This window comes from Euwallacea fornicatus, chromosome 18 (assembly GCF_040115645.1).
Source record: "Euwallacea fornicatus isolate EFF26 chromosome 18, ASM4011564v1, whole genome shotgun sequence".
Classification (NCBI taxonomy): Eukaryota; Metazoa; Arthropoda; class Insecta; order Coleoptera; family Curculionidae; genus Euwallacea; species Euwallacea fornicatus.
In genome coordinates this window covers 1,842,035-1,869,407 of record NC_089558.1, presented here as the reverse complement: position 1 = coordinate 1,869,407, position 27,373 = coordinate 1,842,035, and the positions used below count along the sequence as shown (strand labels likewise).

General features: G+C 38.9%; 1 protein-coding gene across 4 annotated transcripts in view; it reads right to left on the bottom strand.

The window, feature by feature from the left end:
* The window catches only part of LOC136344957 (titin-like), a 156,383-nt gene that overhangs the window by 50,305 nt on the left and 78,705 nt on the right, over positions 1 to 27,373 (bottom strand). For 3 of the 4 annotated variants that reach the window (XM_066292892.1, XM_066292890.1, XM_066292888.1), the window contains 5 exons: positions 25,905 to 27,330; positions 24,286 to 24,415; positions 2,053 to 21,738; positions 728 to 1,907; positions 8 to 229 (listed from right to left, as the gene is read on the bottom strand). In XM_066292892.1, the coding sequence (XP_066148989.1) occupies positions 8 to 229; positions 728 to 1,907; positions 2,053 to 21,738; positions 24,286 to 24,415; positions 25,905 to 27,330 (22,644 nt within the window). The remainder of the gene's footprint in view (positions 1 to 7; positions 230 to 727; positions 1,908 to 2,052; positions 21,739 to 24,285; positions 24,416 to 25,904; positions 27,331 to 27,373) is intronic. The other variant, XM_066292891.1, reaches the window with a different exon arrangement.

Genomic DNA, 27,373 nt, shown 5'->3' with positions numbered 1-27,373 from the left:
TTTTTACCTTGTGGCATGTCCATCCTTAGTCTGCACCACCTGTGGTAATTTCTTGATGATTCTAGGGGCGAATTCTTCTTCGTCTGAAGTAATGGGACCTTCGCTTATCGTCCTGTCTAATAAATCTTCATCTGAGGTCATGTGACCCAGTTCTGAGTCCGGAACGTATTCGTAGTGTTCAACTACCAAAGTTGTTTTGCATATTGCCTCGCCGATTTTGTTTACAGCCCTAAAATAAGACGTAAGTGATGTTTATGTCGTTGAGGAGGAACCAATAATGGCGGATATAGGGTGGCCTAGTGAAAACGAAACGGAAGAGTTGGTGCTTAGGAATTTCTTTTTTAGAGTGTTAAGCAAATACGCATTTCAGTGATTCTGATAAGAACTAGTTTCCAATTTATTTTTTTTACAAAATCACTCTTTTTCTGCTAATTTTAGACCACAAAGAATAGGTGCCATTGGTCCTAAATTGACAGAAAAAGTTGATTGAATTAATGAGATTCTCAAAGTGTTCATCACTAGTTTCCATACAATAGTACAAGTTTTCTCCACAACGAGTTCTCACATCTTGGAGTATTTGTAGAGTTTAACAAAAAACAAATATCTTGAAGAGTTATCTATTATACATTGAAATTCTACAGGCATTAGGGTTACTTTGTCCATTAAAGCGAAACAAGAGCTTGAACCTAACTAGAACTAACCTGTACTACGAATACATCCAACTTACCTGCAAATATATTCCCCTGCATTTTCCGGAAAAGCCTCTGAGATAGCCAAACTGCATACTCCTTCTGTATCTTGACTAACAACTATATCCTGAGCTTCCCTTATGGGCAAATCATTGTGGAACCATTGCACCTTCGGGGTGGGTTTGCCCACTACCACACAACTGAACGTCACTTTCTCCCCGTCCATGACGCAAACTGGAGCAATAGTTTTGACAAATCTCGGGTAAATCAATTCTTCAGTCTCTTCAATTGGAGTTTCCTTGAGGATTATGATGTTTGCAGTATGTGTAAGAGATCCTGCTACGTTTTCTGCTCTACAGGTGATTGGCCCCGCAAACTCTGGGGTGATTTCATTGATTAGCAGGGTGGATTTGTTGTCTGTTGTCACAATTCGGACATCGGGGGTTGAAACCAATGGGACGTCCTTGATGTACCATTGGAACGTGGCCGTCGGCACTGCTTCTACCACACTATCCATTATAACCACCTCCCCTTCTTGGACTATTTGTGGTTTTATGGGTTTCACCCATCTGGGAGCTTGCGCTTCGCTAGTTTCATCAGTTATAACCACAGTGCTGGTAGACTTGGCTTCTCCCCTTGGATTGGTAGCAACCACCTCATATTTCCCAGCTTTCTCCTTCTTAGGCACGTTCTTATCGATCTTCAATGTAGTTGTAGTCTCAGTTTCTGTAATTTCAAACTTCTCGTTAGGCTTTATTTCCTTCCCGTTTCTAAACCATTTGACTTCAGGTTTAGGAATGCCTTCAACTTCTGCTTCAAGCACCACTTCTTCAGTGGATTTAGCTACCACAGCTTTGATGGGTTTGATGATTTTCGGTGCTTGCATTACAATTGGTTGCTGGATATCTAGCATTTTGGATACTACCAGGTTGGCCCTGCAGACTGCAGTTCCAAACTTGTTTTCTGCTACCACTTTGTAGATGCGTTCATCCTCCGGGGTAGGGTGCAGGATTTCCAGTGTGGTTTCTCCAGTTTTGATATCGTAGGTGATTTGACGTCCTGGTTGGGGTTTCAACTCTTCTTCTTCTTTGAACCATTTAACTATGGGGGTAGGTTGTCCTATTACTGTTGCCTGGAGAAGGGTTTTAAACGTTTCTTCTGCGATTTTGGGTTTTAGGGGCTGGGTGAAGCGAGGAGCCACTCCGAACTCTTCTTTTTCTAGAATAAACCTAATATTAGACTCTGATTGGATCACTTGTGAGTAGGGTTAGTAAAAAAGCCACGAAAAACCATATTTTTATTTATAATGAATACCAAATATACACTCAGAAATGCAACGCACAAAACCAACACTCAGTAATACCTAATATAACCAAATTTGCAGTCGAAGTTGCTACCCCTGCAGGATTTCTGGCTTTACAGGAATAAACTGCCACATCCTGCGGAGTCACTTTGGAGAATTCGAGTGTCACCGTGTCTTCTACAACTGTAATAGTAGCATGTTCGTCTCCATGGAATACCTCCGCATTTTTGTACCATGTGATCTCAGGGAAAGGTGTACCCTCCACTTGGCACACCAAGCGAGTGGGTTTACCCTCCTCTACAGCAACAGGCTCAACGCGTTTTGTAAATCTTGGCGCGATGGTTTTAGTGCGAACTCTTTTGCCCAAAGTTTTTTGGACTAAGGAGGATTGAATTGTGGTCTCTTCGTGTAAACCTGTGTGCTCTGTTATTTCTTCCTCTGGGATTTTGTCTGTAACCTCTGTGGTGCGCTTCTGGGAAATAATTTCCAGCTCTGGTAAAGGCTGACTGTCATCAAACTTTACCGTACGTTTCTTCTGCACCTTCACCTTTTTGGAAACAACTTGAACTTCGATGTCCTTAGCGAATTTCTCTTCTTCTTCCTTAGGCTTCTCTTCATCAATTATTAAAGCCTCCGTTGGCTTTCTCACCTTTTCAGTTAAAATAATTTCAGTCTCCGACACCTCGGGCTGTTCCGGAAGTTCCTCAACATCCTCAATTTGAGTAGGGACTAATTCCGGCCCTTCTTCTTCTTCAGGTTTCTTCGGACGTTTAACTTTCTTCTTCTTTATAATTTTAGTTGTAGTGATAGTTTCTTCTTCCTCTTCTGGTTGAGGTCTCTCTGGAGCTTCGAGTTTTAGCTCATCAGTGTATGTGTCTTCAGGTATTTCATACGCTAATTCTTGTTTTACGTTTTCGGTGGTAACTTTATATTCAAGTTCTTCTGGCAAAGGTTTAACGAATGGTTTGAGTTTGATTTCCTCTGGTAGTTCCTCTGGAACAGGCTTCCTTTTACCGCGAGGCCACTCTTTGACCTCTGGAGTTTCTTCGTCCTTCTTCTTGGGGGTTCTTCGCCATGGAGTTATTTCATCAGGAGCATGTTCTTCTTCAGGTATTTCGGTTGGAGTGAGTTCAATAACCGTAACATCTTCAGGTTTTTTCTTCTCTTTTTGCTTCTTTTTTGTTGGTTTAACATCGATTTTATCAAAGTCCTTAGGCTCAAACTCACTGCCAGTAATGTCAATCGGTTTAGATATTTCAGGGATTTCTACATCCTCTTTCTTGCTGCGTTTGACAGGTTTAAGTTTAACTTCTTCTTGTAGCTCTTCGGTTTTTGGTATTTTTCCTTTGCCAATCTTTAAACCTGGCATCTCTTCCATTTGTTCTTCTACTTTTGGTTTAGGCTGGCGCCTCCAAGGAGTTTGTGGAGTTTCTTCCTCTTCTTCTGGTTGCTCTTCAAATTCAAACTTCTCTGCTACTTCTGGAATATATTTCTCACCATCTGGAATCTCTGGAAGATCTATTGGTTGCTTTTTCTTCTTTTTCAATTTCATCTTCTTTTCAACAACGGTGGCTTCCTGTAATTCAGGTTGGTCCACCTTCTTTAGCAACACTTTCTCAAGATCTTCCGTTTCTTCTGGTTTTTCAACTCTAGTGGTCTTCTTTAATTTAACTAACTCTGGTAAGGCAAATTCTTCAACTTCTGCTTTTTCTGGTTTTTCTGGCAATATAGTTGGTTTAAGTTTAATTTCCTCTGGCTTCATTTGTTCTTGATCTAGTGTAACTTTCTTAATCTTTTTCTTCTTAGGTTTATCCTCATCGACTTTCAAGACGACAATGTCTTCAACTTGGGTTATGGTCTCAACAATGACAGACACAGTAACTTCAGGTTGTTTACCTTCCTCTTCAACCGTAACAATTTCAGTAGTTTCTTCTTTGTCTCCTTCCTTCTTTTTGATCTTCCTCTTCTTAACAGTCTTCTTTTTAGGTTTACCTTCTTCGATCACAGTTGTTTGTTCTATTTCTTCAGGAAGTTCTTCGACTACGGGTTTAGAGGGAAGTTCTTCTGGTGCTTCTTCCTCGATTATTGTAACTGTAGTCTGGGGTTTCTCACCTTCTTTTTCTACTGTGGTGATTTCAGTGGTTTCTTGTTGGTCTCCCTTTTGCTTCTTAATCTTGCGTTTTTTGACAATAGTTTTCTTGGGAATCCCTTCTTCCATTACGATGGTTTCGTGTATTTCTACAGGTAACTCTTCTACTGGGTACAAAAATTGTTCATGTTTAGCTTCAATAGGCGAAACATCTTCTACAGTTACTGAAGTTTCTGGTAATTCACCTTCTTTTTCAGTTGTTACAATTTTAGTAGTTTCCTGTTTATCTCCATCTTTTTTCACGATCTTGCGAGTTTTTGTTACTTTCTTCTTAGGAACTCCCTTCTCAATAACCACAGTTTCTTGTATTTGTTCAGGAAGTTCTTCTACTGTATACACAGGAGTATCTTTTTCTAGAGATGTGATTTCTTCCATAGTTACAGTGGTCTCTGGGGCTTTTCCTTCTTCTTCAGTGGTGGTAATTTCAGTACGTTCTTGAACGTCTCCTTTCTGTTTCTTAATAACTCGCTTTTTGACGATTTTCTTTTTGGTTTCTCCTTTCTGGTCAATAACAGTGGTTTCCTTGATTTCTAAGGGAAGTTCTTCAACTTTGAAGACTGGTTCTTCCTCTTCTGGCACTTCAAATGGTTTTAGCTCCACTTCTTCTAACGTGGTTTTTTCTGTAGTTTTTGGTTTCCTTTTTGATGGTTTTAGTTTCACTTGCTCAGTCCAAGGAATTTCTTCCACTTTTTCAGATTGCTTCTTTTTCTTTTTAGGCTTTTCTTCCTCTACTGTAACAATAATTTGTGGTGCCTTATCCTTTTCTTCTACAGTAACAATTTCTGTCTTTTCTTCCGTGCTACCACGTCTCTTCTTAATAACCCTTCTTTTCACTGTCTTCTTCTTAGGAATACCTTCTTCAATCACAGTAACTTCCTGTACTTGTTCAGGCATTTCTTCTACGATTTGAGGAACCTGTTCTTCTTCAACTATTTTTTCTGCGACAGTAACGATCATCTCAGGTTTCTTCCCTTCTTCTTCAATAGTGGTAATCTGAGTAGTTTCTTCTTTGTCTCCCTTTCGCTTCTTGATGGTACGTTTTTTCTGCACTTTCTTCTTTGCCACTCCATCTTCGATAACTATAGTTTCTTGAATTTGTACAGGTAATTCTTCGACTAAAAGTTCGGGTTGAGCCTTAGTCTCTTCAGTTGGCGCTTCAATTTCTTCTACATGGATATGAGTAATGGGAGCTTTGCCCTCTTGTTCAGTAGTAACAATTTCAGTAACCTCTTGTTTATCTCCTTTCCGCGTCTTTATTACCCTCTTTTTCTGTAATTTTTTCTTAGGTATTCCTTTCTCAATTACAGTAGTTTCAGAGATTTCTTCGGGCAGTTCTTCCACTGAATATAGAGATTGTTTCTCGTTTGGTGCATATTCTTCATGGACTACAACAGAGGTCGTAGGAGCTTTTCCTTCTTCTTGAACAGTGATAATTTCAGTTGTTTCTTCTTTGCTTCCCTTTCTTTTCTTTATTACTCTCTTTCTAGTGATGATTTTCTTAGGAATTCCATTTTCGATTACTACAGTTTCCGTTATTTCTTCGGGGAATTCCTTCATTATATATTTCGGTAAATCTTCTGGAGCTATGTGTTCTGGAAGATCTCTGTCAAGGCGCATTTTGATTAATTCTATTTCTAGAAGTTCCAAAACTTCATCTGGGGTTGTTTCTTTTACTTCTTCTAAACCAGGGACAATTAAATATCCATCGGAAGTTACTAAAGTTTCTTCGGTACTTTTTTCCTTCTTCACTTTCTTTACCTTTTTCAATTTCTTCTCAACAGGTTTCTCTTCTTCAGTTACAACAACTGTAGTCACTGGTTCCTTCCCTTCTTCCTCAATTGTGACGATTTCAGTTGTTTCTTCTTTGTCGCCTTTTTGTTTCTTAATCTTCCTTTTCTTAACGACGTTTTTCTTAGCAATTCCCTTATCCATAACAATGGTTTCTTGGATTTCAACTGGAACTTCTTCTATTAGGAATTGAGGTTCTTCTTCTTGAGCTTCAATAGGTAGAACCTCTTCTTCTACAGTTACTACAGTTTCTGGTAATGCACCTTCTTTTTCAGTAGTAACAATATTGGTAGTTTCCTTCTTATCACCATGTTTTTTCACAATCTTGCGTGTCTTTGTGATTTTCTTCTTAGGAACTCCATGTTCAATAACAATAGTTTCTACAACTTTTTCCGGAAGTTCTGCCACGGTGTAAATGGGTGCTTCAATTTCTTCGCTAGTAACAGTAGTTTCTGGTACTTTTCCCTCTTCTTCAACAGTTATAGTTTCAGTCAATTCTTCCTTATCTCCTTTCTTTTTACGCACTACTTTTTTCTTAACTACTTTCTTTTGATCTATGATCGTCGTTTCTTTAACTTCAATGGGAACCTCATCGACCTTGAAAACTAGTTCTTCTTCTTCTGGAACATCAAATGGTTTGAGCTCAACCTGTTCAAATTCAGGTTTTTGAATGTCCTTTGGCGTCTTCTTTGAGGGCTTCAATTTGACTTGTTCAGTCCAAGGAATTTCTTCAGGTTTCACAGACTTCTTCGTTTTCTTCTTGGGTTTTTCCTCTACCAACTCTTCTACAGATACAGTAGTCTGTGGAGCTTTACCTTCTTCCTCTACAATAACAATTTCTGTCTTCTCTTCCTTACTACCCCGTCGTTTTTTCAAAACACGTTTCTTAACTACCTTCTTTTTCTTTATCCCATCTTCAATGACGTTAACCTCTTGAATTTCTACAGGTAATTCTTCAATAGTTTCAGGTATTTCTTCTTCTTCAGTAATTGGGGTTTCTTCTACGGTAATAAAAGTTTCAGGCCTCTTGCCTTCCTCTTCAACTGTGAGGATTTGTGTGGTTTCTTCTTTTCCATCTTTGCGTTTTTTTATAGTACGCTTCTTTTGCACCTTTTTCTTTGTAATGCCTCCCTCAGTAACTATAGTTTCGTGAATTTGCACTGGGAGTTCTTCAACTTCATACTGAGGTTGAGCTTCTATTTCACTGGCTGGTATTTCAGTAACTTCAACAGTTGTCACAGGGGCTTTGTCCTCTACCTCGGTAGTGACTATCTGGGTAATTTCTTGTTTATCTCCCTTACGAGTTTTGATTACTCTCTTCTTCTGGATCTTCTTTTTGGGCTTTCCTCGTTCCATTACAATAGTTTCTACAACTTCTTCAGGAAGTTCTTCAACGGTGTATTGAGGTTTAGCTTCTTCTTCCAAAACAGTAACGGTAGTCTGGGGAGTTTTTCCTTCTTCTTCTACAGAAACAATTTCTGTAGTCTCCTCTTTGCTTCCCTGTCTCTTTTTGATAACTCTCTTACGAGTTTTGACAGTCTTGGGCACTCCTTCTTCAATGACTGTGGTTTCTTGAATTTCTTCAGGCAATTCCTTTACTGTGTATTTAGGAAGATCTTCAGGAGCTACATGGTCTGGCATATCTCTAGCAAGACGCATTTTAATTAATTCAACTTCAAGCATATCCAAGATATCTTCTGGCTCTGCCTCCTTTTGTTCTAGATAAGGAACAAAAAGATATCCCTCAGGCGTTGTGAGAGTTTCATCCTTTTTAGGCTTCTTCACAGTTTTCTTTTTCTTAACTATCTTAATTGGCTCTTCAGTAACGACCACGGTAGTCTCAGGTTCTTTGCCTTCTTCTTCAATAACAATAATCTCAGTAGTCTCTTCTTTATCTCCCTCACGTTTCTTTAAAACCTTCTTCTTTTTGAGTTTCTTCTTTGTTACCCCATGTTCAGTTACACTAATTTCTTGGACTTCTTCAGGAATTTCTTCAATCACCGGACGTTCGAGATTTTCACTTTCTTCTTCATGAACTGTTACGGTGATTTGTGGTTTTTGGCCTTCTTCAGTTACAGTAACAAGTTCTGTAACTTCATCTTTTCCCTCTTTCGTTTTCTTTTTCATTGTTCGTTTCTTAACAATCTTCTTCTTTGCTACTCCATCTTTGATAACTACGGTTTCTTGAATTTGTACTGGAAGCTCTTCTACCGGGTACGCAGGCTCTATAGGAGCTTCTTCGAAGGGAACTAATTCCTCATGTGTAATTATTTCAGTTTGCGGAGATTCACCAGTTTTTTGTGTGGTGATGATTTCAGTTATTTCTTGTTTGTTTCCTGTTTTGGTCTTTATTACCCTCTTTTTGACAGTTTTCTTCTTGGGACGACCTTGTTCTATTATTGTGGTTTCAAAGATTTGTTCAGGGAGTTCTTCTACAGTGTAAATTGGTTGCTCAGACGTAATTTTAGGTACTTCTTCTTCAGCAATAACTACAGTTGTTTGTGGGGCTTTTCCTTCCTCTTCAATTGAGACAATTTGTGTAGTTTCTTCTTTACTACCACGTCTCTTCTTAATAATGCGCTTCTTTATCTTCTTCTTCTTGACCACACCATTTTCAATGGTAGTACTTTCTAGCACTTCTGCGGGCAGTTCTTCAATTATTGTCAATTCTTCCTCCGGCATTTGTTGACGCTTCTCGTCAACTACTTCCTTCTTGGTTTTCTTAGTTCGTTTAATTTTCACTACCTCCTTTTCTTCTGGGATTTCTTCTTCAGTTACAACTACTGTGGTTTCGGGTTTTTTCCCTTCTTCTTCAATAGTGCGAATTTCAGTTACTTCATCTTTACTTCCTTTTCTCTTCTTAATTACTCGTTTCTTGACAATCTTCTTTTTGACTTTTCCTTTATCCACAAATGTAGATTCTTCTATTTCTTCTGGAAGTTCTTCAATTTTAGCTACGGGAATATATTCTTCTTCAAATGGTGCTACTTCTTCATGAACTACAACAGTAGTTTCTGGTTTCTTCCCCTCTTCTTCCGTTACAATAATTTCAGTCACTTGCTCTTTACCATCCTTCTTCTTCTTGAGAGTCCTCTTCTTCTCTACTCGTTTTTTCGCTACTCCGTGGTCAATAACGATACTTTCTTGGATTTGCACTGGCATTTCACTGATCTCATACTGCGGTTGAATTTCTTCAAGAGGTGCCACAATTTCTTCAACTGTAACGGTTGTTTCAGGCAGTTTACCTTCCTGTTCAGTGGTCACTATTTGTGTTATTTCTTCTTTGTCCCCTTTCCTAGTTTTAATAACCCTTTTCTTTAGCACTTTCTTCTTCTTTTGCCCTTGATCAATTACAGTTGTCTCAAATACTTCTTCGGGAAGTTCTTGTACTGCGAAAATAGGCTGTTCTGAATCAGCTTCTGCTTCTTCAACTAATACTGTGACTTGAGGGGTTTTGCCCTCTTCTTCGGTGGTTAAAATTTCGGTAGTTTCTTCTTTACTACCACGCCTCTTCTTTATTACACGTTTCTTAATAATCTTCTTTTTAGGCACTCCCTTTTCTATTACTACAGTTTCCAGTATTTCTTCAGGTAGCTCTTGAACTATTTCTTCAGGTTTAAAAGGTTTAAGCTCACTAGGCTCCAGCTCCTCTTTCTCAGGTTTCTTCTTTTTGGGAGTTTTCTTCAATTGAACCTGTTCCATCAAGGGTAGGTCTGTGGGTTTCTCTTTTATTTTCTTTTTCTTCTCGATTGTGTCTTTTTCAGTTATAACCACTGAAGTCTCTGGTTTCTTTCCTTCCTCCTCACGAGTTACTATTTCTGTGATTTCAATTTTACCGCCCTTCTTTTTCTTTTTGATAACTCTCTTTTTGACTACCTGCTTCTTCTTGACTCCCTGGTCCATAACTACTACTTCAGTTACTTCTTCAGGTAATTCTTCAATAATTGGACTTTCAGGTATTTCTAAAGGTCCAGTTTCTTCAAATGTTACTACTGTTGTTAAAGGTGCTTTTCCTTGGTCTTCCAAAGTAATAATTTCCGTTACAACTTCTTTCCCATCTTTTTTCTTTGTTAACGTACGCTTTTTCAATGTCTTTTTTTTCTGGGGAAGTCCTCTTTCGATAATAACGACTTCTTGAGATTCAACTGGGTGTTCCTTAACAATATACTCAGGTTCAACTGGAATTTCTTCAAGTGAGATTTCTTCGGTTGTTACAGTAGTTTCAGGTCTCTTACCCTCTTCTTCGGTGGTAGTTAAAGTGGTAATTTCTCCTTTATCTCCTTTTCTAGTTCTAATGACTCGTTTCTTCTGCACTTTCTTTTTCTTGATACCATCCTCAGTAACGGTAGCTATGGTAGTTTGTTCGGGTAGCTCTTCTACAACATAAATTGGTTGTTCAACCTTTTCTGTTGGTAGCTGTGTTTCCTCAATTAGAACGGTCGTTTGAGGTGCTTTTCCTTCTTCTTCTATTGTCACGATTTGAGTTGTTTCTTCTTTATCATCTTTACGTTTTTTTATAACTCTCTTCTTTTTGAGGACTTTTTTGGTTTCTCCTTTATCAACTATGACAAGTTCTTGGATTTCTTCTGGTAGTTCTTCCACCTGTATTGCTGGTATTTTCTTCTTTGGACGTCGTATCTTAAGAGGTAAAGCTTCTTCTGGGGCAATTTCTTCCTCGGTTACTGTAACGGTAGTTTGAGGGGCTTTACCTTCTTCTTCAATAGTCAGAATTTCGGTGATTTCATCTTTGTCAGGTTTCTTCGTTTTAATAACGCGTTTCTTAATTTTCTTTTTCTTAATCACACCTTGGTCTTCAACTATTACTTCTTTAACTTCTTCTGGGAATTCTTGGATCAGAGGTTGCTCTCGAGGTTGTTTTGTAGATTCCTCATAAATGGTAACTGCAGTTTCTGGTGGTTTTCCTTGTTGTTCAATTGTAACGATTTCAGTTATTTCACTCTTGCCATCCTTCTTTTTCTCCTTGATTGTTCTCTTCTTTTCAACTTTCTTCTTAGGAACTCCTCGCTCGTAAACAATTTCCTCGCGAATCTGCACTGGAAGTTCCTCAATTGCTTCGATTTCTTGAGCTCTTACAGTTTCAGTTCTTGGTGCTTCAATTTCTTCAGTTTCAACTGTCACTTCTGGAAGTTGTCCTTCATGTTCGGTCACAGTAATGGAGGTGACATCTTGTTTGTCACCTTTAATGGTTTTAATTACACGTTTCTTTTGCACTTTCTTTTTCTTTACTCCATGATCGATTACAGTACTTTCCAGAATTTCTATAGGGAGTTCTTCAACTTTGTAAATTGGTTGTTCAATTTCTTGTTCAGGGAGGGTTTCTTCTTCAATGGTGACAGTAGTTTGAGGGCTTTTTCCTTCTTCTTCAACGGTAACAATGTTGGTCGTTTCTTCTTTGTCACCGATTCGTTTTTTAATTACTCGCTTTTTCACTATTTTCTTCTTAGTCACTCCTTTATCAGTGACCACAACTTCTTGCACTTCTTCTGGAAGTTCTTCAATTTGGAAAATTTCAGGAAGAAATTCTTTTGGTTTTTTAATTTTGCGCTTTGGTTTTGTATCAATGATCTTTAGTTCTTCTTTCGGTATCTCTTGTTCAGTAACAGTAACTTCTGTCTTGGGCTTTTTGCCTTCTTCTTCTAGCGTAACAATTTGAGTAGTTTCATCTACACTACCCTTTCGTTTCTTAATTATGCGTTTCTTCAGTATCTTCTTCTTGACTACTCCTTTGTCCACAACTTCAATTTCTTGAATTTCCTCTGGTTGTTCTTCGATTATTGATTTTGAAGCTGGTCCTTCTTCCTCGTGGATACTTATTCGTGTTTCAGGTTTTTTCCCTTCTTCTTCTATTGTAATTATTTCTGTTATCTCTTGTTTACCATCCGCCTTCTCTTTCTTCAAGGTCCGCTTCTTTTGCACTTTCTTTTTAGGAACTCCTTTGTCAATTACAACAGTTTCCTGTATCTCAACAGGAAGTTCTTGGATTATGAATTCAGGTCGTTCTTCAGGTATATCTTGAGTTATTTCAAGTTCTTGGGTAGTGACTGTTACCTCGGGTTTCTTTCCTTCAATTTCTTTAGTCACAATTTCAGTAACTTCTTCTTTGTCACCTTTACGGGTCTTAATTACCCTCTTTTTCTGCACTGCCTTCTTCTTAATACCACGTTCCATAAAAGTACTCTCTGTTACTTTTTCAGGGAGTTCTTCTACAGTGTAGATTGGTTGTTCCACTTTCTCTTCTTCTATTTGTTGTTGTTCTACTGTCACGGTAGTTTCTGGAACCTTTCCCGCTTCTTCCACAGTAACAATTTGAGTAGTCTCTTCCTTGTCACCTTTTCTCTTCTTGATTACTCGTTTCTTGACTACTTTGGTTTTGGTTGTATCTTCGTCTATGACAGTAGTCTTTAGGATTTCTTCGGGAAGTTCTTCTATGATTAAAGGTTGTTCTTCTTCTAACCTTTTCTGCACAGGTTTCAACTGAACTTCCTCAGGTTTTTCGTCCTCTCGTTTTTTAATTTGTCGATGGCTTTTCAGTTTGACTTGCTCGGTCCAAGGAATTTCTTCAGGTTTCTGGAGTTTCTTGACTTTCTTCTCTATAGGTGCTTCTTCTGTCACACTCACAACAATCTCTGGTTTCTTTCCTTCTTCCTCTAAAGTAATAATTTCTGTTACTTCATCTTTATCATCCTTTTTCTTTCTAATTACCCTCTTTTTAACAACTTTCTTTTTGAATTGCCCTCCTTCTACTACCGTGACTTCCTGTATATCTTCAGGTAATTTTTCAATTATAGGTTTTTCTCTTAGAACCTCAGTTTCTTCATGAGTGGTAACAATAGTTTGCGGTTTCTTACCGTCTTCTTCAATTGTCACTATTTCTGTAATCTCTTGTTTTCCATCAGCCTTCTCTTTCTTCAATGTACGTTTCTTTTGCACTCTCTTTTTAGGAAGTCCTTTATCAATTATCACAGTTTCTTGTATTTCGACCGGCAATTCTTGAATCACATGTTCTGGCTGCTCTGCAGTTATTTCCTGGGTAGCTTCAATTTCTTGACTAGTCACAGTTATCTCAGGTTTTTCACCTTCAATTTCTTTGGTAACAATTTCGGTAACTTCGTCTTTGTCTCCTTTATGGGTCTTTATTACCCTCTTCTTCTGAATAACCTTCTTCTTCACTCCTCTATCAGTCACAGTAGTTTCCAGTACTTGTTCAGGAAGTTCTTCCACTGTATAAATTGGTTGTTCAATCTTCTTTTCTTCAATTGGCATTTCTTCAACTGTAACAGTCGTTTCAGGCGCTTTTCCAGCTTCTTCTACAGTGACTATTTGGGTAGTTTCTTCCTTATCTCCAGTTCTTTTCTTTATTACTCGTTTCTTGGTTACTTTAGTTTTCATCACACCCTTATCAATTACTGTAGTCTGCTGTATTTCTTCAGGTAGTTCTTCAATTACTAAGGGCTGCTCCTCTAGAGAAATTTTTTCTTTCTTCACCGGTTTTAGCAGAACTTCTTCAGGTTTCTCTTCTTCTGGTTTTTTAACTTTTCGAGGACGTTTAAGCTTAACTTGCTCAGTCCAAGGAATTTCCTTACCAATATGAGGTGTCTTTTCTTCTGGCGCCTCCTCAGTTATACTAACAACGGTCTCTGGTTTTTTCCCTTCTTCTTCCAAAGTAACAATTTCTGTAACTTCATCTTTGTCACCTTTTTTCTTCTTTATAACTCTCTTTTTGACAACTTTCTTTTTCATCTGACCACCTTCAACTACCATAACTTCTTGTATATCTTCCGGCAGTTCTTCAATCACCGGTTTTTCACTTGGCATTTGAATTTCTTCATGAGTACTGACAATAGTTTCTGGTTTCTTACCTTCTTCTTCTATTGTTACTATTTCTGTAACCTCTTGTTTGCCATCAGCCTTGTCTTTTTTCAGAGTTCTTTTCTTTTGCACTATCTTCTTGGTTACTCCTTTGTCAATCACAACAGTTTCTTGAATTTCAATTGGTAGTTCCTGAATTACATATTCTGGCTGTTCTTCAGGTATTGCTTCAGTACTCTCAACTTCTTGAGTAGTAACAGTTACCTCAGGTTTCTTTCCTTCCACCTCTTGAGTAACAATTTCGGTAACTTGTTCTTTATCTCCTTTACGAGTTTTTATCACTCTCTTCTTTTGAACTACCTTCTTCTTCACTCCTTTATCAATCACGGTACTCTCCACTACTTGTTCAGGAAGTTCTTCTACCGTATAAATTGATTGTTCAATCTTTTCAGCATCTATGGGTTTCTCTTCAATAGTCACTGTTGTTTCTGGGGCCTTTCCTGCTTCTTCTATAGTAACAATTTCTGTGGTTTCTTCTTTGTCTCCTTTTCTTTTCTTAATAATTCGTTTTTTGGAGGTCTTAGTCTTAGCTTCGCCTTCATCTATAATAGTGGTTCGTTGTATTTCTTCTGGTAGTTCCTCGATAATCAGAGGCTGTTCTTCAACTGGAATCTTTTCTTTCTTCACAGGTTTCAAGTGAACTTCCTCAGGTTTTTCGTCTTCATGTTTCTTAGGTTTTTTAGTTCTCTTTAATTTTACTTGCTCAGTCCAAGGAATTTCTTCAGATTTTTCCACTATTTCTGGTATCTTTGTCTTTGACGTTTCCTCAGTAACGGTGACAACGGTCTGAGGTTTCTTCCCTTCTTCCTCTAGCGTCACAATTTCGGTAACTTCATCCACGTCACCTTTCTTCTTCCTGATAGTCCTCTTTTTAACCACCTTTTTCTTAATCTCATCTCCTTCCACTACCGTCACTTCTTGTATATCTGTAGGGAGTTCTTCAATAACTGGTTTTTCACTGGGTATTTCATCTTTTTCGTAAGTCGCAATTAGAGTTTCTGGTTTCTTACCTTCTTCCTCAATGGTAATAATCTCAGTTATTTCCTGTTTCCCGTCTTTCTTATCCTTCTTTAATGTTCGTTTCTTTTGAACTCTCTTTTTCGAGATACCCTTATCGATAACTACAGTCTCTTGAACTTCAACTGGTAGCTCTTGAATTGTGTAAGCAGGTTGTTCGGGGACTTCTGAAGTGCTTTCTATTTCTTGAGTAGTTACCATCACTTCAGGCTTCATGCCTTCTACTTCTTTAGAAACAATTTCGGTAATTTCTTCTTTACCTCCTTTACGAGTTTTAATAATTCTTTTCTTTTGAACAACCTTTTTCTCAACCCCTCTATCAGTTACCGTGCTTTCGATCACTTGTTCTGGAAGCTCTTCTATAGCGTAAATTGACTCTTCTATCTTTGATTCCTCAATTGGCGATTCTTCAACTGTGACTGTAGTCTCTGGAGATTTTCCAGCCTCCTCTAAAGTAACAATCTGAGTAGTTTCTTCTTTATCCCCCTTTCTCTTTTTAATAACGCGTTTTTTAATTACTTTAGTTTTGCTTTCTCCTTTGTCATCAATAACTGTAATATTCTGTATTTCTTCCGGTAATTCTTCAATTAGTACAGGTATCTCTTCTGTGGGAACTTTTCCTTTCTTCACTGGCTTCAATTGGATTCCTTCAGGCTTCTCAACTTCTGATTTATGAACTTTAGGAGCTCTCTTGAGCTGCACGACTTGTTCAGTCCAAGGAAGTTCTTCTGGTTTTGCAATCTTCACAGGTTTCTTCTTTTGAACTACTTCCTCAGTGACACTAACTACAGTTTCCGGTTTCTTCCCTTCTTCCTCAACAGTCATAATTTCCGTCACTTCATGTTTATCTCCTTTTTTCTTTTTGATGGTTCTCTTCGTGACCACCTGCTTCTTCACTTGATCTCCTTCAATTACCGTTACTTCCTTCACATCTTCAGGAAGTTCTTCAAATACAACAGTCTCTCTTGGCACCTCTTCAGCTGCTATATCATATGTTTTCACAATCACTTCAGGTTGTTTTCCTTCTTCTTCTAAAGTTACAATTTCTGTGGTTTGAACTATATCATCTTTTCTCTTCTGTATTGTTCGCTTTTTCTCAACCACTTTCTTCACTTTGCCTTCATCTAATACAGTCATTTCTTGAATTTGTACTGGCAGTTCTTCAACCACAAATTCAGGTTTTGTGGGGATATTTTCCTCAGTGAGTTCTACTTCTTTAACTGTTACAATTGTCTGAGGTTTCTTTCCCTCCTCTTCAATTGTAACAATTTGGGTAATTTCTTGCTTACGGTCTTTAGTGGTTTTGATAACACGCTTCTTCTCAATTTTATTTTTAGGGACTCCCATTTCAGTAACCGTGGTCTCACGCACTTCTTCAGGTAATTCTTCCACAGTGTAAATTGGCTGTTTAAATTGCTCTTCGGGTATTTCTAACTCTTCTACGACAATTGAAGTCTCTGGAGCTTTACCCTCTTTCTCAATCGTTACAATCTGAGTAGTTTCTTCTTTGCTTCCCTTGCGCTTTTTGATTACTCTAGTCTTCGTCACGATATTTTCAACTTTGCCCTTATCAATGGTGGTTGAAACTTGAATTTGTTCTGGTAATTCCTCAATAACCTCCTTAGGTATAGGCTTCAAAACTACTTCTTCTTTTTCTTTGACTTCTTCACGTTTTGGTTTTCTAGTACGCTCAAGCTGGAAACCTTTGGTCCATTCGGGAGCTTCTTCTTTCGGTACTTCAATAATTCTCTTTGGTTTCGGTTTTGGTTTTTGCATTTCTTCTACAACCTTAACTGTAGTCTCATCTGGTTTTTCTTCTTGCTGCACAGTAATAATCTCAGTCAACTGCTTCTTATCACCTTCAATTTTCTCAATTACTCTCTTTTTGGTGATCTTCTTTTTAGGTATTCCACTCTCAATTACTGTGGATTCTAGGACTTCAACTGGAAGTTCCTTAATAGAATATAGAGGTTCTTCTTCTTCAACATGTTCTTCTACTTCAATCTCATGTAGTGGTCTTTTACCTTTTTCAGTTTTGGTGACGATTTTTGTGGTCTCAACTTTGCCGTCTGCGTATTTTTGAAGAGTTCGTTTCTGAACAGTTTTTTGGGTAGTTTTTCCTGCCTCGGTGACTACAGTTTCCAGAATTTCGACGGGTAGTTCCTTAACTATAAATTCAGATTCTTCAGGAGTTTCTTCTTTACTTACTGGAATTTCTTTTACTGTTATAGAAGTTTTTGGTTTTTCACCAGGTTTCTCTGTACTTATAATTTCAGTAACTTCCTTTTTATCTCCCTTTCGAGTTTCAATTACTCGTTTCTTCTGGATTTTCTTTATAGGTATGCCTTCTTCTATAACTGTAGTTTCAGATATTTTCACTGGGAGCTCTTGAACTTTGTAAGTTGGTTGTTCTGGTACTACATGCTCCTCCTGAGTTATCGTTGTCTGGGGCGCCTTACCTTCTTCTTTAACAGTGACAATTTGAATGGTTTCCTCAACGTCGCCCTTTTTCTTTTTCAGCAGTCGCTTTTGAGTGACAGTTTTCTTCTCAACACCATCAACTACGGTTTTCCTTTCTACAATTTCTTCTGGAAGTTCAATGATTTCTTCAGGAACTGCTTCCACTCTAGGTTGTACAGATTTACGACCACGCTCCCAGGTTTTGGCCTCTAAAGTCTTTTCTTCAATTATTTGTTCAGTTACAGCTTGATCAACCTTTTTATCTTCTGGTTTAGGGCCACGTCGCCAAGATTTAGTTTCTACTATCTGTTCTTCTTTGATGTCAGTTACAACCTTATCTTCCACTTGTCTATGAGGAAGCATCTTCTGAGGTTTCTTTTCTATTGTAGGTATTTCTTCTATCTTCTTTTCTTCAGGTTTAGGACCACGTGTCCAAGACTTGCTTTCAACGACCTTTTCCTCTTTCTTTTCAGTAACAATTCTATCTTCAATTTCTTCCCTAGGAACAATTTCTACTGGTTGTTCCTGCTCTTTTGGTATTTCATCGACTCTCTTTTTCGGAGTGGGTTTCAAGCTGATTTCTTGTTGGTTCCATGGAACTGGTTCCTCTTTCTTAGGTATAGGAGTTCTTTTCTTGGAAATTTTCTCTTCCTTCTGTTCTTCTGTTTGTTCAATAACTACCTTCTCCTCAGTTTTAGGTACATCTTTTTTATCTGGCTTTATACCTCTCTTCCAAACTTTCTCAACCAATTGTTCTTTACCATCTACCTTTTCATCAGTAGTAACCTTCTCTTTCAATTTCGGTTTTTCCTCAATAGGTATTTCCGTCGCTGATTTGGCACCTCTTGGCCAAGTTTTTTCTATCATAACTGTTTCGTCGACCTTTTCTTCAGTTCCAATTATCACTTTATCTTCAACTTGTTTTACGGGAGCTACCTCCATTTCCTTAACTTCTTCTTTTGGTTTTTCAACCTTTCTTGGAGTTGGCTTCAAACTGATCTCCCGTTTGTTCCAGGGTAATGGTTCCTCTTCCTGAGATAGTGAAGATGATTTGGGAATCTTTTTCACAACTTTTTCTTTAGTCTCTATAACTTCTTCGTCCTTCGTAACCTCTTTTTTACCTCTTTTCCAGCTTTTCTCAACCAAGACTTCTTCACTCTTTTTAACTAAATCAACAATAACTTTATCTTCAGTATGCTGAATATCCTTCTTCTCTGCAACTTTAGTTCCAATTTTTTCAGTTACTTTAGTAATTTCTTCGACGTGAACTTCTTCCTTTGGTGCTTCAGGCACTGGTTTCTTTGTAGGTTTCAAACTAATCGCTTGCTCTGTCCAAGGAGCAGGTTCTTCCTTTCGAGGTGATAATTCCTCTGGTCGTACGCGCCCTCTAGGCCAATCCTTTTCTTCTACAGTAGTCTCTTCAATCTTCTGCTTAACATCGATTAAAGTTTTATCTTCAATATGTTGAACTGGAGCTAAGCCCTTTTGTACTATTTTACTATCAGGTTTCTGGGCTACTTCTTCAATCGTAGGTTCCTCTTTTGGTATCTCAGCTACTACTGGTTTTCTTGGTGTAGGTTTAAGGGTAAGTTCTTGTTTATTCCAGGGCACTGGTTCTTCTTTTGGTGGCCCTACAGGTTTAGGCCCTCTCTTCCAAGGTTTCTCTTGCAATGTTTCTTCAGTAAGTTTCTCTTGTAAATCTATGGTAGTTTTGTCTTCAACATGCCTAATAGGAGCTAAACTCGTTTTTTCAACGATTTGTTTAACACCCACTATTGATGTATCTTCGACTTGCATCGCAGGAACCAATTCAGGTCTTTCTTCAACAGCCTTAGGGCCTCTTTGCCAAGGCAAAGAATCTAGAATATCTTTAGGAGCTTCAGGTTGTTTGAAACTCACTTTGCTCACATCTTGGATCTGTTGAGTGGTGGTGACAGAGACTTCTTCAATATCTTCTTTAGGACCTCTTTGCCAGGATCTCGTTTCCACAGTTTTCGATTTGGCTACTCTCTCGTCTTCCCTAAGTTCCATTATGCTTTTATCTTCACTCACTTGGTACAATCCCTTCTGTTGAGGCAGTCTCATTTTTTCAGTTGTAATTGTAGTTTTCTGCTCAACTGATTTTTGTTCTGGAATTATTCTTGAAGGTTTTAGCTCTACTTGCTCTAAAGTATCTTTCTGAGGTGCCTTCCTTTCAATATTAGTTTTCTTTAACGTGACTTGTTGTTCAGTCCATGGAATTGGTTTTTCAGGCTTTCTTGTTATTTCTTCAGGTTTCTCTAAAGGTTTTGGACCTCTTTGCCATGGTTTTTCCTGTAAAATTTCCCTTTGTTGAGTATCTACTTGTTGCTGTAAGCTGAGAGTAGATGTATCTTCTACTTGTTGAATTGCTGCAACTTCAGATACAGGTTTGGGTCCCCTGGTCCACGTTTTTGTGTCAACAGTCTGAGTCTTAGAAATTTTCTCTTGCTCTTTGACTTGTATTATTGTTTTATCTTCAGTGGCCTGAATTATTCCCTTTTGTTGAGATGTTTCTTTTCTTTCTGTTACTTGATCTTTTTGTTCAATAGTGGTTTTGGCTTCTTGCTGTCTCAAAATACTTGGTTTCAGTTCAACAGCTTCAATGGTTTCATGCACTGGTTCTTTCCTCTCAATTGTACTTTTCTTAAGCACAACTTGTTGTTCAGTCCAAGGAATTGGTTCTTCTTTTCTAACTGATGGTCGTGGTTTAGCACCACGTTTCCAATCTTTCGTATCTAAACTCTGCTTTATTGATTCATCAATTTGTTCTTGAAGCTTCAACGTACTAATATCTTCAATTTGTTGAACAGGAGCAATCTCTGACGGTTTCACTCCTCGCTCCCAACTCTTGACCTCCGACTTTGATTCTCTTGATTCGGTAGTGTGTTCAATAATATCCAACACAGTGCTATCTTCCACGTGTTGAATTTGCGCTTTTTGGGCAGCTGATATATACTCTCTCATATCTCTTTCTTCTTTTATTTTTGATATAAATTGGGCTTCCTCGAAATGCGCTTCTCTGGGTTTCACTTCTGCAGGTCTTAAAGGCACCTCCTCTAAGTGAGAATGAGGCACCTCCTTTCTCTCTATATCAGAGGCATGCATGCGGTTCGTGGCTTCTTCTACCCATGGGAGAGGTTGCCCAGCTTCTCTTTCTGACAAATAAATTCTGATTTCGTTGTCTATAGCATCGGGCACCTTGGGTGCTGGCCTAAGCGCAACCCCTTGTAAAGGTTCATGGGGTACTTCAATTTTATGCTCAGGCAGTTGGTGTTTCAAGTGAATGTCTTCTTCGATCCAAGGAATCGGTTCTCCAGGTTTCCTTTCCAAGTATTGGGGTTGTTGTTCATCCCCTTTGAAGTGGATATCTGAGGAAACTGGTCTGAGAATGACCTCTTCTATGGTTTCTTTAGGTAGCTCTTTTTTCTCTGGTAAAGTGTGCTTTAAGTGAATTTCCTCTTCAGTCCAAGGAATTGGTTCTCCTTCTTGTCTTAAGGGAGTAATTTTGGTTTCTAGTAGTTCCAAGAGTTGTACCGGTTTCAAATGGACTTCCTCTAATGTTTCTTTAGGGATTTCTTTGATTTCTTGTGGGGTAGGTTTCAAGTCAATGTCTTCTTCCGTCCATGGAATAGGTTCTCCAGGTTGTCTGGGTTGTTCAAGCTTCGCTTGCTTGAAAGCTTGCAGTTCTTCTAATGTAACCTGTTTGAGGGTGACTTCCTCTATCTGTGCTTTGGGAATTTCCTTCAGTTTCGCAATATGCTCTTTTGGTGCTGCTTTAAGTACGATTTTCTCCTCAATCCATGGAATAATCTTCGCCTGTTGAGGCTCAGGTGATTCTACAGTCTTCTGCACTATTTGCTGAGCCTTTGCCATTACCGTGTCTATATCTATTTCTATTGAGTCTTGTTTGATCAAACTTGTGCGCCAAGTCTCACGTCTGCGCTCAGCCAAAGATTTCTCCACGTGAGGTTGAATTATCGGAGAGACCTCCTTGGTGTCTAAAATGACAGGTTTTAATTGCACCTCCTCTAAAACAGCCCGAGGGATTTCCTTCTGCACAGGTTTACTGGGCTTTAGATGCACTTCTTCTATACTCTCTCTCACCGGTTCTCTATACTCCACCTTCGCTTTTTTCAACACGATTTGCTCTTCATACCACGGTTGAGCCTGTAATGCCGCAGGAAGTTGCTGGACTTCCATAAACATGGTACGCGGGGATTTTCTCCAAAATACGCTTTCATCACCCGAAGGAATTTCATGTGGTTCCAGGGGCTGTACCCCTCGAGAACCGGGGGCGAATTGTGGGGTACCAAAACCAACCCCTCCAGTTTGAGTGGGGTATTGTTGCGGGGCGATTGAAGGTGTCCCTTGTTGAGTAGGGACGCCGTTAATAGGCGATTTTCGGAATGTTCCCGGACGTTCTGGAAGGTCGACAACGTTTAGTGGGGACTTACCTTTGAACGTTGTTCAGACGCAATTTTATCACTTTTTGTCATGCTCATGTTCAAGATATTTTGGCTATTTTGCACTTTGAAAATTGTAAAAATAGATACGAATGCGACCCCATGAATCAGAATTTAAAACTAGTTTTGCTGCCCAGTTTGGGTATCACCAAACAACCATTGGCGTACCATGCAGAGTCTAATCAAAATGCAGACACCTGAGGATTTTTATGTGTAATCTACGATTTTCCAGCTGGTTCTTAGATAATTTTTGCGAGATAAAAAACGAGAAAAAAGGTGAAACAGGTGTTTTCGAAAACTTGGGATATCTATGATTGCACGGCGGTGACTTCAATAAAATTTTAAATCAGGATATTTCCATGTGAAGTGCCACATTTACTAGTTGCGTCTTCAATGCCGAGGTGTGTTTTCTGATTTTCAAACGAAAGTATGGAAAACCAAATAGGCAACTGGGTTTAAGCTAGTGGCAAACCTGGAAATTTGCATAGAAAATTGCGAGATTTGCAAGTTGGTTGTTCAAAAACCATAGGCGTACTATGGGTTACTCAACCAAAAAGTAGCAACGTGACTTTATCTAAGCAAAACACCTGTTTCCAAACCTCAAGATTTTTTATATTTTTATACCGAGACTTGCCGGTCAATTTATTTCAAAATCAGTGGTGTATCATGCTGGGTCTCGTCGACAGTATGGGGGTAAAGCTTCAAAACTTTCATAGCCTCTTGATTTTTCTAACATGATAATTGTTCACGATTAAATTCTGAATCATCTAGGACGATCAAATTATAAATCCGAAATTCCAAAAATTATTCCCTTGAACATCTCTCACGTAATCGATCTCCGACAACAGCGAAAACTCTTGCAAATGAGCATGATAATTGACAATTTTAATAATGTAAAAAAACAAGCGGGGGATTTTTGGTGGCGAAATTTCAATATAACTTTCATTTCAAGGATGGAGACGATAATTAAGTTATTGCTGCGATGAGGTCAATACTGCAGCGATTCAAAAACGTTATCTCAGACGCAGCAAATCTCCGAGTGCATCTCTGACTAAGCGATCTCTCGCCAGACCGCGCATCACCGATCTAAATTTACCTCCCAATGAAAACTTCCATATAAACCTATAATGACCCCCCGAAGGGGTCGCCCAATACTATTTCGAGGCTAAGTATCACTGAGCTATTTCCAGACTGGATGACTCAATGTTATAGGTGACTGAACACACACGTAAGCTTTCCAACTTTCCGTGTGTATCTGACGTCACGCCCCAACTCTTGGGACCCAGTGTGGATTCAAGAAAGTTTAGTCATTTCTAGTTAAACTGTCCCGACGATAACAGTGCTTGTGCTCTGTAGTGAAGTGCTAGTGAAAATCGCCGCAAGAAATATATCACTATTTCTTGTGGCTGTAATTGAACAGATTAGACCTGTGCCCGATTGGAGAGGACGAATTAAAGTTCCAAGTGACCTAGTTTGTGATTAGTGGCCTGACCTAGGATATGAAAGTTTCACGTATTTGTATCTGCCAGGCTTTTTATGTGATTTGAATATATTATTTATTTATATCTATTTTTTGGAGTTTATCCAATACTAGATCTAGTGGGTGGCTGCTAACGCCCCTAAAGTAATTAGTTAGTCGAGTTGTGAAATAAAACGTACTCTACTGATGCGTGTTTCATTTCAATTCCTATTTTTAAAGAGGGCCCCTACGCAGCATTACGCACGATTGAAGTACAAAGAGCGCTGCTGAACCAAATATAGTCAGTAACGTAATATACGCAAAGTTTAAAATAGTTCCAAACTGCGCACGGCACTGTAGTTATTTACAGTTTTTCATTAGAATTAGAGATCTGGCAAAGCTCCAATCCATTTGCACTACTTAGAAAAACATATCATATTCTAAGGAATTTAGGTAAATCACTATGAGGTGGCAGATGTCTGCTGCCTCATGCAAAACCCTCGAGCAGGTATTTTTCCCATGAAACAAAGCCTGTTTACTTTAGTCACCAACAAAGTCCATGGCCACATGTGCCAGTTAAAAATATTTCTTCGGGGTTTTTGAAACTCATAGGGAATTTTTAAACAATAGCGATTTATTAAACAAAAATCTATGCAATAATCAATATACAGTTCAATGGCATACAAATAAACATGGGAATAAAGCTTTGTTTAGTGCCGAAAGCTTTACTTCACTCCTACGTAAATAAAATCACTTGGAACCTTAATTCTAGGTGTCACTCTTTACAAGGATATTCCACCACCAAAAAATCTTGGGGAGGGCTGTTTTTGTTTTCGCATTCCACCAGTGATTCTTGTTATCTCGACAACGAAAGCTCAAAAGGGAGAAAGCGTCAACGAAGCAATTTTAACAATGAAACTATAACATTAAATAACAATTTTTGAGGGCTCGCACGATGACTTTGGCCCTTTAAAAGGGGGGAAAAGAAAATCAGCCTCCGATAAGACAGTACAAGGCAAGCGAACAGACTTGAACTTATTTCTTACTTTTGACGATAAGTCTTGCAGATTGTTCTACGGAGCCTGCGGAGGATGTGGCGCGGCATGCGAACACCCCAGAATCTTCTTCGTAGGTGGTGGAAATCAGCAGGATGGCATTGTTGCCCTCTTGGATCATCTGGAACAAAAGCAGAGGGTTGTTAGCGTTTAGTCGAATAAAACAAAAAAATGTACAAAGAAACCCGACAACATCGATTTTCGAGAAATTCTGGTCAGTTGCGAAAAAGCGGCACGCCAATGGCGTTTATCGGGTTTTGAGAACTGAAGAGTTTCGTACGGAAGCGGATATTTGGAACTTGGGGGTGCGCAAATCGGAGGCGTAACACGTAGGGTTAAAGGAAAATAGAAACAATTACATTTTTGTTTTTTGAAAATTTGGACGATCTGCGATGAACAAAACAAGCCACTGACTATCAGTTGTCTTCGTTAAAAACAAACAGATTTTCATATAGAATCTCACATTGCAAAGTTTATTCTTCTAAACAATGTATCAGAGGGTTTCAGCATGAAACCTGAGAGATTTGATTTACAAGCCAGGGGCGTACCACACAGCGTTCAATCAACGACTTTGAAAAAAAGCTTTAAAATGATCTTCTGAACTTTTCACTTGATTTTTCTAATTTATTAAATTTCGTTGCCACGATGCCATGTTTTGAGAATCTTTTATTTTGAAAAATACCGAAATATAATTTCACAAAAAAAATCAAAAAATGAGGTCTCGGGAACTTGATATCTTAAAACTGACATTTTCGTTTAGTATATTGTTTTTATCCAGGTTATTGATCTAGCTATTATTGATCGTTACAGTTTGTAAAAGTGGAAAAATACCCCCCCCCTAAATTCAGTCATGTTTTGAATCCTTTTCAACTTTTTTTTTGTTTTAATATAGAGGTTGAGGGGAATCTGCAAGCAGAAATTAGGGGCTTGGCACTCGGCGATCTTATCTGCCCCCTATGCATCGGGTTAACGTCCCAATCCAGGGCGCGCTGACCGACTACTAAACCCCCTGTTCGCTCTTCACCGTTGTTCCCCCGGAACCACCGCAAGGCATTACTTCGGGGGATCCCTTTCAACCTGGGATCAATTCTACATTTTAAAGAAGGGATAGGCCAGTTTTAAATGTTCTCCACTGGATGAGGAACATCACTTTAGCAGTCTTCAGTACCAAGAGCTTTTGATACATTTCTTTCAAGTTCTACCAAATTTTCGATCTAAGTTCTATCGAAAACGCTTAATTTGCTCGATAAATGTTACTTAAGGTACTATAAACCAGTTTCTTTATTTAAGAGAAAAACGCAGTAAATTAAGTGTGTATGAATATTTAATTGGCCACATGTGCCCATTAAATTTTATTTTTAGCTTCAAATCGAGCTTGACGTGGGGGCAACCCTGAAAGTATAGAGTTTTTAATCTGTTCAGCTAAATTTAACATCGCGTGCCCGCTCGGATTGGCTTCGATGTACCATGGTTGATTACAACATAACTTAATCGAAAATGATTAAAATTTGAGAAAATCCTGTTACGACCAAAAATTCGATAAAAAAAAATCGAAAGAGAATCTTGAAATAGAACGCGGGTGTGTGTTATAAGAACAAAACAATTCCTACCTGGAAGTCTGGTGATTCCGGTATGAGGAAGCCTTCTCTCAGCCATTGTATGGTAGGTTTCACTTTTCCCCCAATTGTAGTCTTAAATTGCGCCGAACTACCTTCTGGTACCACCACGTCCTTCATCGGCGACAAAGTCAATGGCGCCTCTTGGGTTTCGGGGGCCAGTACCCTTAATTTAGCCTGAGATGTCACACTACCAGCCGCATTTTCAGCCACACACTTGTACACTGCCTCATCTTCTGGGAAGGCCTCAGATATCCTTAAAGTACAGTAATCTCCCTCCTGGCTCATTTGGAAATACCTGGACGGTTTGATGGGTTGGTCTGCTTTCAGCCATCGAGCTGTGGGTTTTCCGGTGATTCTGCATTTAAAAGCAACTGCCTGTCCTTCTCTTATGGTTTGGTCTCTCAATGGTTCCACCAATTGAGGCTTCTTCTCTGTTCCTGGCGCTGCTGGTTTTGACGGTTTTTGTGCCGAAGAAGGGGATGTTACAGAGAGGTCCGCTTCACAGCGGGCTTCGCCCCCTTGGTTCATCGCGACACACTCGTATTTCGCGGTATCTTCTGGGGTAGTTTCGATTATCAATAACGTGTACAAATCGTCTTCTTCCAGAGTCTTGTATCTTATATCTGAAGCAATTTTTCTACCATTCTTCAACCAATAAACATCAATGGGTTTGGTACCGTTGATCTTGGCATCAAACCTGACCAATTGTCCAGAGTTTACTGAGGTGGACTGAATGGTTGTGGTGAAACTAGGTGGTACCAGTCCACCTCTGCCTTGTCTACGCCTCTCTTGCACCACTAAATTAGCACTGCATTTCGCAGTTCCCCCTCTATTTTCTGCTATAACACTGAACACTCCAGAATCTTCCATGAAGACTTGTCTCAAAACTAAGATGGATTTGGTGCTGAAGGTGTAGATTTTCAAATCTGGTGAACTGGTAATGGGGAAATCTTCCCTGAACCAAGTGATTTTAGGCAGCGGATCTCCATCAAACTCTACTTCAAATTTAGCAGAATCGTTCTCGAAGGTTCTGCAGGGCTGGATTTTTTTGATGAACACTGGAGGATTGGTAGGAAGAACTTGACCCTGCACCATTCGTTCTTGAGTTTTAGCTTTATGCTCTACATCTGTAGTCTCAGTTGCAGTGATGTTGCGGGTAATCTCCAAATCTCCTTGGCGCTCTTTTTGGGTCTGCTTCTGCCTCGTTACATGAACTTCTCTACCATGAACTCCGGATTCTGTAGGGCCAGGAGGGTAGGCGGCTGATGCTGAATCTACTTCGTACTCAGTTTGCAGTTCTTCTTTCGATCTGTCGGTTTTTCTCAGTGCCACTTGGTCTTTGTGCACGATCTTAGGTGGTTCGGCTTTAGGAATTCTGGTTACAGGCTGCAGCTGGGGTCTTTCAGGTAGTTGTTCCCTGTAAATAGAATGTTTAGATGTTGATAAGAAAATAGGGCAAA